The sequence below is a fragment of the Melanotaenia boesemani genome, chromosome 18 (genome assembly GCF_017639745.1).
Source record: "Melanotaenia boesemani isolate fMelBoe1 chromosome 18, fMelBoe1.pri, whole genome shotgun sequence".
Classification (NCBI taxonomy): Eukaryota; Metazoa; Chordata; class Actinopteri; order Atheriniformes; family Melanotaeniidae; genus Melanotaenia; species Melanotaenia boesemani.
Window position 1 is genome coordinate 15,187,071 of NC_055699.1, and position 17,263 is coordinate 15,204,333.

A 17,263-nucleotide genomic window follows, 5' to 3' on the forward strand; every position below is an offset into this window, starting at 1 on the left:
GATATAATATTCATACTATGCATTCTTGCTGTATGGGGATATTTCAGTCTAAAAACAATGAATAAATAACTATTTTCTTCCTCAATTTGCAACCTGCCGACAGGAATTTTGCCTCCCTCCCCCCCCTTTCTTTTGGCCAACTATATGACAGCCAATTAAAGAATGAGTGGGATAGGTCTGTGCTCGGGTAATTATCTGGCTTTCACACACAGGCCGAGTCTACGTTTTGAAACTTTAGAAGCTTTTGGTATAGAATAATCGTCCTTTTAAAGATGTTTGTATGGTGTCCAAGCAACTTTCAAGGTATGAAAAAAATGTATAAAAACACGTGAAAAGACCCAATAAGACATACAAAGCAGCACAGGCAGAAAAGGTCAGGAGTTGGCTATTTTTCCTCTGAGTTTGCTCTGGTCGTGTGAAAGAGTTTTTTCCCCTAGGTTTGTACTGGTTGTGAGAAAGTTCAGCCTAGTGTTCACTAAACTAGAAAAGGAAGTTAGAAAAACCTTCAACAGCTTCCATTGTGTTTGAAAAATTACACAACTCTGGCTGTATTTCATTATTATTGAAGACTGGCATGTGTTAATGCACCCACTGTTAAACGAGGTCAAGGCAGAAAAAGTACAAATAGCAACAGTTCGGAGAGTACAAAGATGTCACCATAGCAACAGAAAAAGAATCTTGTACAATAAGTAATTGAAAACTACCCTTAAGAATTATTCCTAAATTACACAATTTTCTTCTTGTCTTCTCACTTTTTTTATTACCTATTTTTTTCCTCAAACCTCCCATTAATTATTGTTGCTTCACAAGGAGCGACCCAGTCAAGGACTATGTCTCCTTCTGGAGCAATGTGGAAAATACAGTACATAGGGTGACCAGTTTCAGAAGAAAACAGCTGACTGGCACTCGAGACCACAGCAGGATAACAGCATATTTTGCCATCCCCCTCAATTTTTTTTCTAAGAGCTTTTATCTAATTTCTGTCAATAGCCTTACTAGCTCTTACTAACTGCTATCTTGAAACACGTTAAGCCAGTTTTTGGACAGGAGACAGTTGAGTACTGGAAAAAGAAGTGAAAGGAGGGGAGGCTTTGTATGCGTGTGGGTGTGTGTGTCAAATTGCAGCTGAGTTGAAAAATGAAGCCAATGTAGAAAATAGCAATATCCACAGATCTTACTCCACATATCCATCCTGTTAAAATGCCCAACAGACATAAACAATCTCATAACCTGATAAAACAGTTTTGTTTTTTTTATGGCTAAATAGCCCCTCAATAACAGCTGCACATGGGTGAATACTTATATAACCCCCTCTAAATTGTATTAAGGCTTTATGGACCAGGCTATTTTGAAAGATAGATGAGTCATCCATTGGACAAGGAAGGTCTCGCTCAGAACCATGTCCTGCATGTCACATCTGACAACAAAGATGGCGACACTATAATGCAATTGCTGATGTCTGAAGTTTGACATAGTTTTTGTTCATGTATAAATGTCACAGTGTTTATTTTATTTATTTATTCATCCTGCATTAGTATGTAAAGCTATAGCTTGCTGAAGCTAATTATAATTATTTGCATTTGTAAAGCAGATCTCAAAGTGCTAACTAGCTGGTTTTTGTATGACTCTATTAGTCTCAAATTATTGTGAATGTTTTTCCCCCCACTTTAAATTTTGATTGATCAAGTTTTGTAGTCATTTATGTATAGCTCTCTTTAAGTCACCTTGGAGTCTGAACTTTGTGATTACAACATCTTGATTCTTTTCTTTTTCACTCATTTTTTGTGTATTTGTTGCTGTGCTTGGGATCATTGTCCTGTTACATGAACAAATATTAGCAAAGCTTTACCAGCCAGGCCTAACATTTGATTCTAGAATATTTTGGTTTATAAAGAGTTGATGATTGACTCAGTGACTGCAGGGTGTAAAGACCCTCCATGCTAACTGAAACCTGTCTGACTGAAACACAGTCATTGGGCTTAGAATTCATTGGGCATTGCGTCGTCTTACCTTTGGGTGAACTAACTGGGATGTCCACACCTAGGGACACTAATTAATAATCCTTTACCCTATAAAATAATACTACAGATTATTTTAACCTACAACCTCCTAAAAGAATTAAGACGTTGCTTTAGATTTCATCAGGATGTAGAGGCAGGATAAGAATTGTTGAGTATTTGACCTTTTAAGATTAGAGCAGTCAGAGAAAACAAAGAATTAGAAAGGCACGCAAGAAGCGTATCCAGGTGTATCAGGAATGTTCACTGCTGTGGCTTCAAAAAACTTTGGTGCTCAGCCTTTGTATCGGCATCAAAAACCTTCCACATCTGTTGTTTACAGTTACCCACGTGTGAAATAGGTGAACTCGCCTTTACAGAAGCAGTGGCTCTCTGTCTGGTGGTGTGAATGATTCTTTTAATGTTGTGAGAAGCTTTTGTTTCATGGGGCATAGGGTTCCTTTCAAAGACCGTCACTAAAGGCTCACTGCACACTTTGTTCCTCCACAGTTGCCTCAAGTATCCCTATTCAGATTAATGCACAGACCTTATGTTCATACATAAATGTGATGACATGTGCTCATAAAAAAAAGAAAAAAAAAAAAGCCAAGGGCAAATTAAACTCTGTAAAAAACAAATTTTTTACAACTCTGTATTTTTTTATGCCCTATTATCCAACAAGCCTGCAATAAGTTTTGTCCCTGATTGTTTGCAGAAGACTGGGTCTCTAAAGATGAAGCAAATGCTATGAAACCAACCGTACACAGCAGCGCTACAGGCTTAAATCTGGATACTTAATGCCTGCATTTATGAACCTTCTGTTGGTATTTCCCTTAGCACACTGACAGCGTCCACACTGCTTACTCAGCCTATAGCGGGTAATTAGCCTCATTTTAGTCTGATCAGCTCTGTGTGTTTTGGAAAGAAAAAAAAAAAGTCTAAGATAAGACAAAGCACAGCCACTCAGTTGCATGATTACTGCGCGCGATGATAATTTTCAAATGCAAAATAATCTCTGCAGCATTGATCACAGATGTTTCTTTATAGTGTTGTGGTGCAGCAAGGATATTATGTGTTATGTTAACGTGAGTGAGTGTCTGTGAATCTTTATCCTTCTCTCGGACATGTGCAGTATTGTAATCCATGCTTGTCCTGACTTCTTCGTACTCCTCCTCCCCTCTATAACACCCAACTACAAACATGCAGATTAGCGAAAGTGGAAAGAAGCGCGCTGCTGAGGATTTTTACATCCAGGGTGTACAGCATGCAGCCTTTGATTTGCCATGGACAATGGCAGGGTATTTGCAGATAGTACAAAAGAAATATTCAGCCTGAGCTGAAAGAGGACAGGGTATGAATTCAAAGCTATTTAAAGAAATCTTAGTTTTCTTCAAAAGCCAATGCCATTACAAAATAGCAAAATAGTAATAAAAGCAATTTTATAGTTTGTGTAAAAGTTAGAAAATAAACTATATGGCTCTAATAAGCCTAGCAATTGTCTGTTGTTAATGTCTAATGAGGACGAGTAATTAAAGTATTTTAGACATCGCAGTAATACTGTCTGGTAAAACGATGTAATTAGAGATGATGCATGCGTCTTTGTGGCTTCTTTAATAAGCCGTGTCAATGAATTATGCAAACTGCATATGCACATTCATTAAGACTTGGGATGAAATTTTCTTAGCTGTACTTTTAAGCAACATTGGCACAGACATATGCCGCTGGCAGGGTCTCTGGTGGCATGATTCACTCGCATGTTCAGGCCTATTCAGAGTGTCCTCTGCACTCCGGGGCCACATCAAAGACACATACTGCATTTGTAAAAGTTTGTTTTCAGTAAAGTTTAGTGGAGCTTTTCAGACATCCTGGTCTTGTGGTCCAATTGTTTTGTAGCTTTTCCATTTCAGTGGCAACATTTCAGTCATGTGGGGGCGTCTTTAGTGCCCTTCACTTCTAATTTTAGTTGACTGTCAGATAAAGTCATTATTCGATTTTCCATAGACAAACCCAAGAGCGTTAGATATGATTTAGTAAGTTAGGCTTTATTGTTTTGTAGAGATAACTCTGTGTGGTTCGTTTGTCTTTTACTGTTGGTATAATCCTTATGTTATTAATGCAGAAAAATTTGTGGGAAAGATGCTCCAATTCAAGAATTATAAAATGCACACAAACTGATTTAAAAGATGTGTGCATTTTTTATTTAATTTTTTCACAGTGAACAGAAGACAGAGAAAGAAACAGTGCATATTCTGCTACTGGCTGCAGTAACCACTTGGGAAGAAGCAGGGGTACAAAGTACTTTGTACTGTAAAAAGTAGTGTATTCTTTGTTCACCTGGAAAGAAAGTACAAGTCTGAGAAAACCTCTGAAGAGTTTTGTGTATTTATAAGTTAGGAGAAACTTTCTAAACTTGGAGAGGAGATGTCTTATTTGTGTGGGGGAAAAAAAGACATTGTCTTAGTTTGTCCTGACATGTTGCTGTAAAGGCATGTTCTGTAGGTGCTGCTGTGTGTGGAGTGTGTTTACCTGGCAGGATAAGCATTAGCTATTTTTGAAAAAGCTGTTTCAACTGATTTCATCCATTAAAATAATTAGGTGGCAGAAGAAGCCAAATTTTCAGTGATGATTAAATTATGAGATGGTTGGAAAGCTTTAACTTTAATTTGTTCATTTATTGCTTGTGTAGAAAGTCCACAGACCACCTAAAAAATGTTGTTTATTGAGGGTAAATTATGTTCAGCGCATTATATCTTAATTTTTTTTTTTTTTTGCTTCTGCTATTTTAGTAAACATTCAGCCTTCTTGTTTCCACAGCACCAAAAGAAGTTTGTATTTTGCAGATGCCACCATGTTTTCTTTTTTTCTTCTTTTTTTACCATCACTTTAGCAGCATAATGACTGACTGCACAGCTACACCAATCAGTCTCTCGTGTAGAGAGAGGCTGGCTTATGATCTGTACATAAGACCTAAACTTAGTTTGACAGACTCATCTTGCATCTTAATGTGGTAAATATTTGTTAGTGTGCATAAACTTGACACCAGCTCTGAAAGAGGCAGCATGACTCCATTAAATCATCAGGATTAACTAAGATGATTAGCATTGCTTTATTTTACGTTCAAGATTATCTGCCTAACATCTTTCAGCTGGCTGATTTAGTTAATCTGACTAAAACTGGACTTTTAAAATGCATATTGATGTGGTAGTCTGACTGAAAACACATTGTAATGAAGATCTCAAAACCACGCATCAAATCAGTCCTGCAAGTAAAGGTATAACTAGGCTTAAACAGGCAAAGTCATTCTGCACACGCTCCAGAATGTTACCTTTATTTATCGTTACCATCAAACAGTAATGACTAAATGTGGTTAATGCAGCTGAATTCCCAAATAAAGCAACTAAACCTATAGAAACTGTAACTTTAAGTAACTTATACACAATGTTTATGCAGTATCTGACCATTTTAAACCCAAGTATAATTTATTTATGCATTTATTAATTTATTATCTTCATTTCTCTTTTTTCCTCAGTTCTTCAGAGCCGAACTTGTGTTTACTGTGACACTTAAGTAAAGGACTAAAACCATCTTTTGCCATCTTTCCTATTCTAACTTAGGTACTGTAATGAACACTTGCCCTGCCCTCCGCACGTTTACTGGTCGGCCTGGTCGGCATGGGAACGCTGCAATGTGCCTTGTGGCGGAGGCATCCAGTCACGACGCAGGACCTGTGAGAACGGCAACGACTGTCCTGGGTGTGGTCAGGTATGTCATGCTAAACGATAGCTTTCATGCACCACCCTCCTGATCTGTTTCTCCCAGGCTATTCATTGCTGAGGAACTCAGCCTAAACTATTTGATGTAATGAGCAGTGGTGATGAAATTGGAACATCTAGCATGACCAAATCCCCTGGCTATATTTAAACAGTGGCAGAAGCACATCAGATTTATTACCAAGACCCATTTAATGCCAAACACACACACACACACACACACACACAGTAATCACTCCAAATATGAACAGGCTTATTCTCTGCCACAAAGCTTTCTCTGCTGCACAGATGATGCAACGAAGTGTTGAAATATGAGCCGCAATGATAGAATGATGTGACACTTGTGTTATTTTGGGTGTTATTTTTTTCCCATCCAGTCTGGGTAAGAATGAGAAAAAACGAACACGATAGCTTCTTGTGTCCCTCTTGGAATTGGATTAAAGAATATGGGTCAGGGCCTTGTGGATGCATGGGATCCTTGAAGTGTATTTTTGTATGTTTGTGGATTTCTTTTCAGTTTTTTTTTTTTTTTTTTTTTTTTTTTTTTGCGATTTTGAATTTTCAATGGTTTGAACACAAAGCTGATCTTTTTAACTGTAAAAATGCAGGCTTTAGATGTAAGGTTATAATTGTGTGCCTGTGCTACACAATCTGCAAGAGGAATAAATGAGTGGATGCGGGCTTTCAGTTTGTTAAATTAGAGTGATATTGGATGAAATCTGTAAATTGCTGAAAAAGCGTTGACTGACCCACATTGTATATAGCTGAAAAAGCCCATCTCACAGGTTGTGTAATGGCTCGTTTTAAAACTAAATACTGAACTGACAACATCATACAACATCCCACACAACCTCAAGAGCACATATACAATCTGATAATTGCTCATAACACTATTAGTAGCAGGAAAACCACAAAATGAAAAGTCTGACCTCTCATTATGTAGCAATTCAGCAGACAGACTATACCATCTGCTGTCTCTATTCATGCACCTATCAATTTTCTTCCACTAATACACACATACGTCCATGTCTTGGCAGCTGTCTTATTTCTGTCATGGCACAGCAGCCATATCTTGACTGAATCATCTTGGCAAACATCGCAGTGACGTTTCTCTAGCAAAAGGAAAAGAATGCTGGCGAGCCAAAGGGAATCCCATCACCTCGCTGCTGCTCCGCAAAAGGGAAAGCCTGTTGTTGACTGTTGCCGTTTGTCACCATGTTTGATGTATTGTCAGTATGAAGAGGTGCTGTGGCTCAGTGAGCAGGAGATGTCAGAGGTAGTTTTTTTTTTCTTTTTTTTTATTGGTGTCAGGGGAGGTCATGCCACACAAAGCTGAGCTGGGTCAGCTGGAAAGGTCAAGTGAGGAACTTGTCTTGACTCTTTCTGTCTGTTTATCCAAGCCCTGTGTTTTCCTCCCTTTTTGCGCTTAGACCTTCACTTGCTGTACCTTTTTATTTTCCCTTTGTTTTGTTTTCTCATCGATTCCGTCTTCTAACATCGTGATATGTGCTTAATTGGGGCTGCCTAAGCCAGCAGAGCTGTAATTGCAAGCAGACTTCACAAACACCTCACTGCCAGAAAAGCCTTTATTTGGAAACTGAGGGTAACACGCGTTATGTCTTCATATATACACTGATTAAAGAAGTATTTGCTACCTTTCATATACAACTTTGATAAAGTGCTAAAAGGCCCAGCTGTTAATGTAAAACAGCTGCTTCGGTTAACTTGAACACGTCTGGCTGATGTGCTCAAGACAAGCTCAACTGACTATGATATACTTTTTATTTTCATTTACAATGTGAAGTTTCCCAAGGATGACAAGCATGATGGGAACACTGGGAGTATATTCTTAAAGTTTCATTAAGGGTTCAAAAAGTGTGATGAAGTTCATTTTTACATGCCATCTGTCTGTGATTCTTCCCTTACATACTTTCCTGTTAATTAAACAGCTTCTGCTATCAGAGCTTTTTTTTAAGGCATCCTACTGAGATCTGAAAAGAGAAACATAGTAAATGTGTTAGACATTGATGCTTCATTTGTGCATTTATGCTTATCTACATAGATTGATATCATAGCACAGGCTGCAGGTGTTTGCCAGACTAGAGATGAGTTAACATCTGCTCTGTGTTTTAAAGTAAAGAATTCATGTGTTATACTAATTTATGAAACTTTTTTAGAAGAGATGCGTTGAAGTATGCAACAAAAATTCCATTGCAACATCGTCAGTGCACTCCCAATGTGCAGTAAATCCACAGTACTTGAGGTTTCTTTCCTTAAACCTCCTACACAGGGAGTTCACATCACAACCAGATACACAGCAGCTGAAATAAAGTTCACAGGGATTCAATTTAAAAAAATATGTCACCATTTACTATGCTACTGTGCTGCCCTGGAGACAAAATGCTGCCTCATGCTTAGATAAAGGAGCTAAATTTCTTTACAGCAAACCTTTAATGTTGCCTTCTGTGTCAAAGTCACAAGTCTCAGCTCCAGTCTTAAAATAATAGAAGCCAGTGTTTCACCTAAGTTTTTGGAGTACACTGAATATTGTTATATCCAAGAAACCAGCTTGAGATGATCTGAGCTTGGTGACATGGTGCATTATCCTGCTGGGAGTAGCCATCACAAGATGGTACGCTGTGGTCATAAAGGGATGGACGTGGTCAGCATGAATACTCAGATAAGCAGTGGCATTTAAATAATGCTCAGTTGGTACTAAGGAGCAAAAAGTGTGCCAAGAAGATATCCTCCAGGTAAATGGATCTGTGTTTTCAGGTTGTTTATGCCAATTTTTGACTCTACCTTCTAAATGTGCTGCTGAAATCCACAGTCTTTAGACCAGACAACATTTTTCCAATCTTCTAATGTCTAATTTTCATAGGCTTATGTGAATTGCAGCCTTAGTTTTCTGTTCTTAGCTGAAATGAGTGGCAGCCAGGTAGGTCTTCTGCTGCTGTAGATCATCTGCTTCAAGCCAATTAGCTATTCCGTGTTTAGAGATGGTACTCTGCATGCCTAGGTTGGAACCAGTGGTTATTTGAGATACTGTTCATTTTTAAAAAAAGACCATATATACAGGTGCTCGTCATAAAATTAGAATATCATGAAAAAGTTGTTGTATTTCAGTAATTCCATTCAAAAAGTGGACCTGTGTAGAAATCTGCTGATACTTCAATGAGTTCATATCCTTTCAAGCAACTCATATGATGTAAAATTAGCTCTTGTCAAGAACCACAACTTAATTGTGAATTGTGATGGTATTTTCTTTAATTCTTATATCTATTAAATGAAAGAAGACTCACTTAAGGGTTTACCTGTCTTCAAGAATATATTACTCTGTGGTATTTCCTACTCTGTACAGTAAAGTACATCAAATAGCTCTAATATCCAAGGATCAAAAAGAACTATTCTGCTCTGCTGAGTCTGCCTCTCAGAGTTAAATAAGTCAAATTTGGGCCATACAGGACTGACAATGCAAAGATCCGCTTAATGAAACTGAGAGCTGTTCTATTTACCTGTGAGGAGTTCAGTCGTGCAATCAGGCTGTGAAATGAAAGTTAAGTACCTGATGTTTGTGTAGGCACCTTGGCGTGCGAACTCACTTGTGTGTTTTTGTAATGTTCAGCGTAAGTCATTGTGTGTGCAGTGGTGTGTGGCCTGCTCCCAACCGACAGCAGGTTTCATTATGGAGCCTGACTGAAGTGGAGACACGGAGAGAAAAAAGGAGTCTGGGTTTGACAAAGTGTGTTGTGGTCGGCGCTGCTAATTGAACTGATGTGTCACTGAGACTTCAGGAACATTAGACCTCTGTCTTTGTGGGCTCAACCAGATAAAGATGTCCGCTCAGCAGAAGATTACTCACTTTCAGGTCTCACATGGGGACCATACACACAAACCTGTCTTCGCCACACACTCTTAGTTCTCCCCATTAAAAAATAACCATAATGAAAGTAGGAGGCCTGGAGAGGCATGACTCCTTATTATTCACATCTCACAGCTCTTTGGACACCACAAAAGTCCTTTTGTACCTGAGTCTCACACAAAGAAACAAATACATGGAAAGTGATTAACTCTCTACTACACATTCACACATTCCTCAATGAAATTACAGAGAGGCTGTGGGTTTGTATTTCCTCATCTTTTCTTGCCTTCCTCCTTCTTAGCTGTATCCCCTCAGTTTATTGCTACTAAAAAGTCATCTGAGAGGTTTGTGGAGGGAGAAGCTGCCTGAATCCATAACACAGCCATGCATAAACCCCCACACACACACACAAATCAGTGCAGGTTGCCAGCCTAAAGTCAAAAGTTTTAACCCAGTAGTCATGTTGACAGTCTAGCAGGTTCACACACAAACAGCCTGACTACTACCTACAGTATAAACCGAGCAGGCAGCTTGTAGGTAGTAAAGATGCTGTCAAGCATCCTTTCATCCAGCCCTCCTGAGCTCCAGTTAGGAACTCATCACTGAGCTGCTTGTCTCTGAGCAGCTGCCCATTAAAAAGGTTTCACAGCATAAAATCACCACTCTCTATTTGCCTGTAGCGCACACCAACGCTCTGACCAGAAAGGGCGCTGGTGTGAGTCAGATTCAGCTGACTAATTGAATCCAGTTTTGTGTTCCTCATGCCACCTGTCACATTCGACTGCTCTCCACCATGTTTTCACTTTTGCTTAATTACATTGACATTAAGATCTGAGTGTAGCTGCAGGAAATGTTCGCCAGATTTGTTCATGTGTTTTATTATCTTGTTTTATTAGTTCTCCATATCAGGCAGAAAGAATATCTTAAATCGTTTAAATAGCTCTAGCAGAGCATCAAAGTTTAATTTAAATGGGGCTCTGTGTTTTTTTGTTCAGTCAGGCACATTTACAACGGTCAATGTGTAATGTATGCTTAGGATGACCTATTCACTGCTCAGGCACAGTAAATGTCATTTGAATGGAGCTTTTTTGTGTGAGTTGGGGTTATGACTTTAGACTGATGTTTATTTTCAGTGCCTCTGGTGCATTTTTAATGCATTATTCAAAACACTCTAAAAGTAGGACGGATTGTTTTTGTTCTTTAATGTGGGGCTATTGTGGATTTGCATGCATAGGCGCTATTATATCATGAGTTATTTTATGGCAGTAGTAGACAATAAACTATTCCACATCCTTCAGCATTTAGACCTGAATTTAATACCGTCAACAGCCCGAGTCTTTAACTTTTTTTTCTTATCATAAACCTTAAAGTGGCACAGGACTAATGCAGGAGGCCAACCCTCTAATATAGTATCACCCTCTCATAAATTTGTTTTATTATTCAGCCAGATGTTACCTTGATCAACTAAATGCAGTAGTTAACCATGTTAAACCAATTTTAGTGAATTTTCTAAAATAGACCTTAACAGACAAACACTATAACATCTCGAAAACTTTTTTTTGTGTGTGTTTTGTTTTGTTTTGTTGTTTTTGGGGGTTTTTTTCTTCCTTGAAGGATCCCAATGCAGACTGTGAATGAAAAACAAAATGTAAAACCACCCTTAGTAAATATGTGATTTATGATTACAGGTTGTATAAATAGAACTGACTCAACTTGATTACTTTATTCAAATACACAGTCTCTAACACATCTACAATGTCCCATAGATTCATTTAATAGCATATCTGACAGCCTAATTACATGTTTGAATGCAATGAAAAGAAAAGACACAGAGAGGACATGGACAAGTTTGTATTTTTGTCAAATTTCAGTGACAATATGAGTAATGACTATCAGCCTTTTATGAGCTGTGACATCTTAGAATTAAGTTTAGCACTCTAAAGACTTCTTAATTATTTGTATGTACAGTACATATAAGACCTAATTTGACCTAAAGTGATTTATATCTTGTGCATAATTAAAGAGCAACATACCTGATGCACAGTGGACCAATTAGGTTTGACTCAATAAGCCAAAAGTGTGGAAGTGTTTTCAGACAATGCTAAGCTGAGAACTATCTAAACCAGGGGTGTTAAACTTCGGTCCTTGAGGGCCATTGTTTCCCTGATCTAACACACCTGACTGAAATTAATGGGTTATTGTGAAGAAGTTGACAAGAAGCTGTTGGATCCATTTAATTTTATTCAGGTGTGTTGAAGCAAGGAAATAACTAAAACCTGCGGGATTTCAGCCCTTGAGGGCCCGAGTTTGACACCCCTGATCTAAAGTATTGAGCTGTGACCAATGTGACTGTAAAACATTATGGTGTGAATGATTAACATGATCACATAAATAAACTGAGAATAAAATGTTAGAATTACCTGTAAATTCATTCACTGCTAAATGTAATTTACAAATTGAAGGATGAAGATTGGGTCTATAAAATATGAAGATTTTTCTCAGATTTTCAGGGATTGCAGAAAAACTCCATGGATCAAAGATGGTTCTTTACTGGTTTACAGCTTATTATTGACCTCTAATTCTTCAAATCCCACTCCCCCAGTCATTGATCATGTTGATCATGGGCAAGACACTTCACCCTCTTTGCCTTCAGTGCTGGCATCATTGGTGTATGGTTGGAGGGGCATGTTTTCAGGGTAGCTGTGGCTACACATGTAGCTTACCATAACCAGGAATGAATGAGGAGTGAATGAAAAATGTAAATGCTTTGAGGGCCATCAGCAATATAAGTCCCTTGTTGTTATTCTAACTGTCCGCATGCAAAAGTGTCATTGCCTCACATTTCCAAGGATAGTCACATATTTTCCCTCATAAGCCAAGATGCCTCAAAATTGTGTAAATAATGCAGATAATTTCTGCTACATTCGTGGCAAGGTTACATTTCCATATTAAAAATGCAATATGATGGCAGTGGTTGGAAACAAAAAAAATAAATAACGGTCTTCCACCTGAATTTTAGATGCGAAATAAATTACTACTGCTGGAATCTCTACAAGGTTGGTTCTACTGCAGGTCACAAGAGGCAAGCCAAGCGATAAGATGGAACATTTTCTTTAAATCTGATGTTTGAGCTCTTGATTATGTTATATGAAATAACAATAAATGAATGAAAAGTTATTTTATTGGTTTCAATAAAACCCTGTACCCTGTAATTCAAAACACGTAGTGACTTTAATTTTTTCATATTTTTTCCCACATCATTTTGATTTCAGATTATTTAATTCGACAGTTTTTAAAAGGGTCTGAATGGTGACTTGTCTTTAATCATCTGTTTTGATCTTAGATTTATCTCAAGAGTCAATGGGGAGACCAGTAGTCTGACAGTCTACTGCTTTTATGGAGTCTCTAAGTGGAACCATTCATTTAATGCGTCTGGCTCTACAGTAAAGATAAAATATAAAAGCTTGAGCCTGGAGATGCAAGTAAGGGCACCGTATGAAGTCAGCTCAGTCAATGGCATATCTTTATTACACAGTATGTACTTATCACCTTGTAAGCTGTATACTTGAGCTGTAGTTAATGTGTATTCCTTCAGAGACCTTGAATGAGGTTTAGCTTTAAACCCAGTAATTATCTCCTCAGCCCTCTGCATTGACGCTAATCCTCAGAGAGCAAAGGGAGAAATGCTTACCAGACAAGCCTCATTAAATATTTACTGTGTTTGGCCACCATCAACAACTCACACAACAAACACCTACAGATCATTTGCCTTTTTGTGCCCCATTCATGCCATGTATTTCCTCTCTGTTGCTGTAGGTGATGGCAAGTCACTGAGGTGGATTTTTTTTGGTCATCACTGGCTGATAATCACAAATTGCGGGCTGGTCTGTGATGCGTGACTATGTTAAATATTAATGTCTGGGGATGATTACTGTGCTAGATGGAGAGAGGCAGGAAGTGTGATGGAGGTGACACCCCCATTCATCACGGGGGCTTTAACAGAATCTAAATCCTCCCTGTGTTTTTAACCTTGATACTCTGAGGGGGGAGACAGAAATGAGGGTGAGTGGGGAGAGGCAGAAAGAGATGAAACAGAGATACAGAAGGAGGAAAGAAACCGGAAGAAATCAGACATTGTAAATTATGAACAGCATGTGAAAAACCGGGAGATAGAAATGTAAAGATGGATGGATGGATGCAAAGCGAGATCATGAGAGATGATAAATAAAAATGGTGAAAAATAGGCCTGCATACCGTATAATGTATAGAGCTTTTCTTCTCAGCTGACCTGTCAGGCTATCCCATGTGACAGGCTGACAGATGTGCAGAAAGGAACTCTTATCTTATTTTGTCAAGGTCTGGCAGTCGCTCAAGTCCTTTTCAGCATAAATAAACAAGTGGTGAGGAAAATGGCAGCCATCTCACCTTCTTTTCAAGGGTGTCAATTACTTCAGATGTGTCACTTCCTCCAACTCCTTATTTTTCAGTTTGGGCGTAGAAGGGGCTGAATTTCCATTTCCCCACATATTATATTCTTGAATCATATAATCAAATACAGCAGGAATACAGCAGCCAATATTTCCTTAGGAAAAAAAGAGGGAACATATACAGTAGATATATATATATATATATATATATATATTCCTATATTGTTTTGTTTTTTTTTTTTTCCATTTCCCACCATATATCCTTGAATCATATAATCAAATAGATCCATCCATCCATTTTTCCCTCTTTCTCTACATTTTATCTCTTTCTGTGTCTGCTTTTATTGTCGCTGCTCTGTCTTACTCTTTCCTCATTCACTCCATCCAATCACCTTGGTTATAAATTAAGCTTGATCAATGACCTTTTCTGCCTGGCTTGTTTGCTTCTTGTCATGTTAAGGAAGTTGTCTAATGGGAATGTATGCTTAATGACTGCATACTGACAGAACAGCAGGACATGTTAGGAGTATTTTGAGGAGTGAGTGGCCCTAAATGTGGTGAATTATGGGACAGCTAGCTGTAACTTGAAAAAAAAAGCTTTCAGTAAGAGAGTGAAAGCTCTGAAAAGGCTGTTTTACTTTGTGAGTCACTGAGAATGTCACAAGTGCTTGCCCTGTTCATTAAAAAATTATGTCCTTCTGATTATTGCTTAAATGATGTGATCATCTTTTCCTTTTCGAGATGTGGAAGATTTACTTACCCACAGGCATTTTTGAAAAAAAGAAAAAAAAAAAAAAACATGGCCTTAGTGAAATACAGTAAAACATTATCCTCTTTTTGTGCCTGCAGGAGTATCAGTCGTGCAACACAATGCCGTGTCCTGACCTGAAGAAGACCACACCCTGGACTCCCTGGACACCCGTCAACATCTCTGATAATGGTGGCCACTATGAGCAACGTTTCCGCTACACATGCAAAGCTCGAATCCCAGACCCAAGCCTGCTGGAAGTGGGCAGACAGAGGATTGAGATGCGCTACTGCTCCAGTGATGGATCCACCGGCTGCTCCACTGATGGTAAGTGCAACATGGAGGCAGATGGTCTCTTTCCAGCCGTGTCAGTCTCTGGATGCTTTGGTTGCCTAATCACAGCTGGCCCTGTGCGTCTCTACGGGCTGATTCACTCGCAAAGAGCACGCTTCAACAATAGACTTAGACTTAACTTTATTGTCATTATACAAGTGCAGTACACAAGTACAACGAATTGTCTTCCAGTACAACTCGTCCAAGAGTAGACAGCGACAACATATAAACACAAACAGGATCAGGCAGACTGAGGCAGCAGCCACAGGGGCGGCGCACCTATTTTGCAGATGGAAAAGGATTACAGTAGGAATAGAATCTGATGTAGGTTTATTGGTTTTAATAAATGATACAGACAAAGGTATGGATGAAGTCATGGATTGATTTGAAAGTTACCCGATTGCCTCATCTGGGTAGTCATAATTAAAGACTTCAGTGTGGGGGCTCTGTGTGAGGATCTCAGTGACCCAAGATGACTTAAGACCCCTCCCCCAGGTGGTACCTGAAAAAAAGAAAAAAAATTATGCTATGAACAGCGACAAGTAAGAGTAAAGTTGGGGTAAGAGAAGAGGGATGAAGTGGAATATGTGAGATGGAGGAGGAAGAGAGGAGGATTTATGAATGGGTAAATTAATGAGAGAGAGGGAGAACTGATGGGGTAGGGGTGGCTAGCTGTGAGGAGGGGAAGATAAACATGATGGAAACGAGAGTGGAAGGATGGATGGGGGAGGGAAGGAGTGCAAGACTGTAAGAATATGAACAAATAAGGGAGGGAAAGATGGATCACTGATGGATGAGGGAGGGAACAGGTGATGAAAGGAAAGAAAGATGAACAGATGAGAGGGAAGGATTGATGAAGAGATGAGCAGGATAGATGGATGAATGGATGAGGGGAAGAGATGTATGGATGGATGAGGTAAGGAAGAGTGGATGAAAAGATGAGAGGGAAGGATGGATGATTGGATTGGATTCATAGTGGATGGATGGATGGATGGATGGATGGATGGATGGATGGATGATTAGTGGTGTGATTGAGGCTTGTGCTCTTGAACCTAAGTCAGTGGATTAGCTTAATGTGCTGTTGTCCATGCCTTCAGCAATTCCTTCTTGCTGATTCGCTCTTACTTCCTTGTCATCTAAAACTTCCCTCTCAACCCTGGAAAGTTAAAGGAGCACTGTATCAGACCTCCCCTGTGTTTATGATCTCATCTTGCCTGGCTCTATCAGTGGATCAACGCATCAGACGTGTTAATGAACTTCCTACCCACAAAGCCGATCAGCAGTATACTTTTCACACACACACAGATGCATGAGCAAAGTTCAATTAGACTCTTACTCTTTATCCATCTTTGCAGCAATTCCCGCTTGCCCGAGTCAACACGCCACACAGTCACAGTCAGTCCCCCCAGGAGAATTCAGCGCTATAAATGTTTGTACAGTTTGCTAATTGACAAGTTGTTTATGATGTTAGAGGAGGTATCCGTATTAGAGAGGAGACAGGCGGGATAGTGCCACACCACAGTAAAGAGGGTTCAGATGCAGCTGTGGCAGTTAAAGTTTGTTTATAGGGTTGTTCTTTGCCTCTGAGGGAAATGCCTTCTTTTTATGAATTTATAGTTATGGCCTGACATAGCTGCAGTGGCCTCCGTTCATTTTAACTTCATTTGCGTCTCTGGGTGGTCTGCTGCCACCCTACAAAGATACCACATGTTGCGTTAATCACTGAGGTTACATTTAATGTGTGCTATCAGTGGAATTTTTTTCTTTTGATCTGTTTCATCTTCCTTATTTCTTAATACTAATAGCCGCCTTTGCGTCAGTGCTTTCACTGGTGGAAGTCGTTCTCCCCACACTTTGAAGCCAGTGCCTAAATGTTCCTGAAGGGTTTAAAATGAGCGCTGATGAGCACAGAGGAAACCTGACTGCAGACACAGAGCTGTAAGAGGAGTGACAGCCACACATCTAAAACATTAGAGAACACAGAGCTGAGCTTTAATAGCTCTGTCTCGTTTCTGAGTAGTGGGAGGAAGTAACAGAAACAATGTGTTTCATTATGGGCTGTCACCAGAAGCCTGACATCAGATTAGTGCCAGTGTTAATTACAACAACTTAAAAAGCAAAAGACA

At 39.1% G+C, this 17,263-nt stretch overlaps 1 protein-coding gene across 2 annotated transcripts in view; it reads left to right on the forward strand.

Moving 5' to 3' along the window:
- sema5a (sema domain, seven thrombospondin repeats (type 1 and type 1-like), transmembrane domain (TM) and short cytoplasmic domain, (semaphorin) 5A) overlaps positions 1 to 17,263 on the forward strand; it is a 136,479-nt gene that overhangs the window by 84,423 nt on the left and 34,793 nt on the right. For both annotated transcript variants that reach the window (XR_006008353.1, XM_041968953.1), the window contains exons 15-16: positions 5,612 to 5,759; positions 14,906 to 15,131. Coding sequence is in view for 1 of the 2 variants with exons in the window: in XM_041968953.1 (XP_041824887.1) it covers positions 5,612 to 5,759; positions 14,906 to 15,131 (374 nt within the window). In the remaining variant the exon portion in view is untranslated. The remainder of the gene's footprint in view (positions 1 to 5,611; positions 5,760 to 14,905; positions 15,132 to 17,263) is intronic.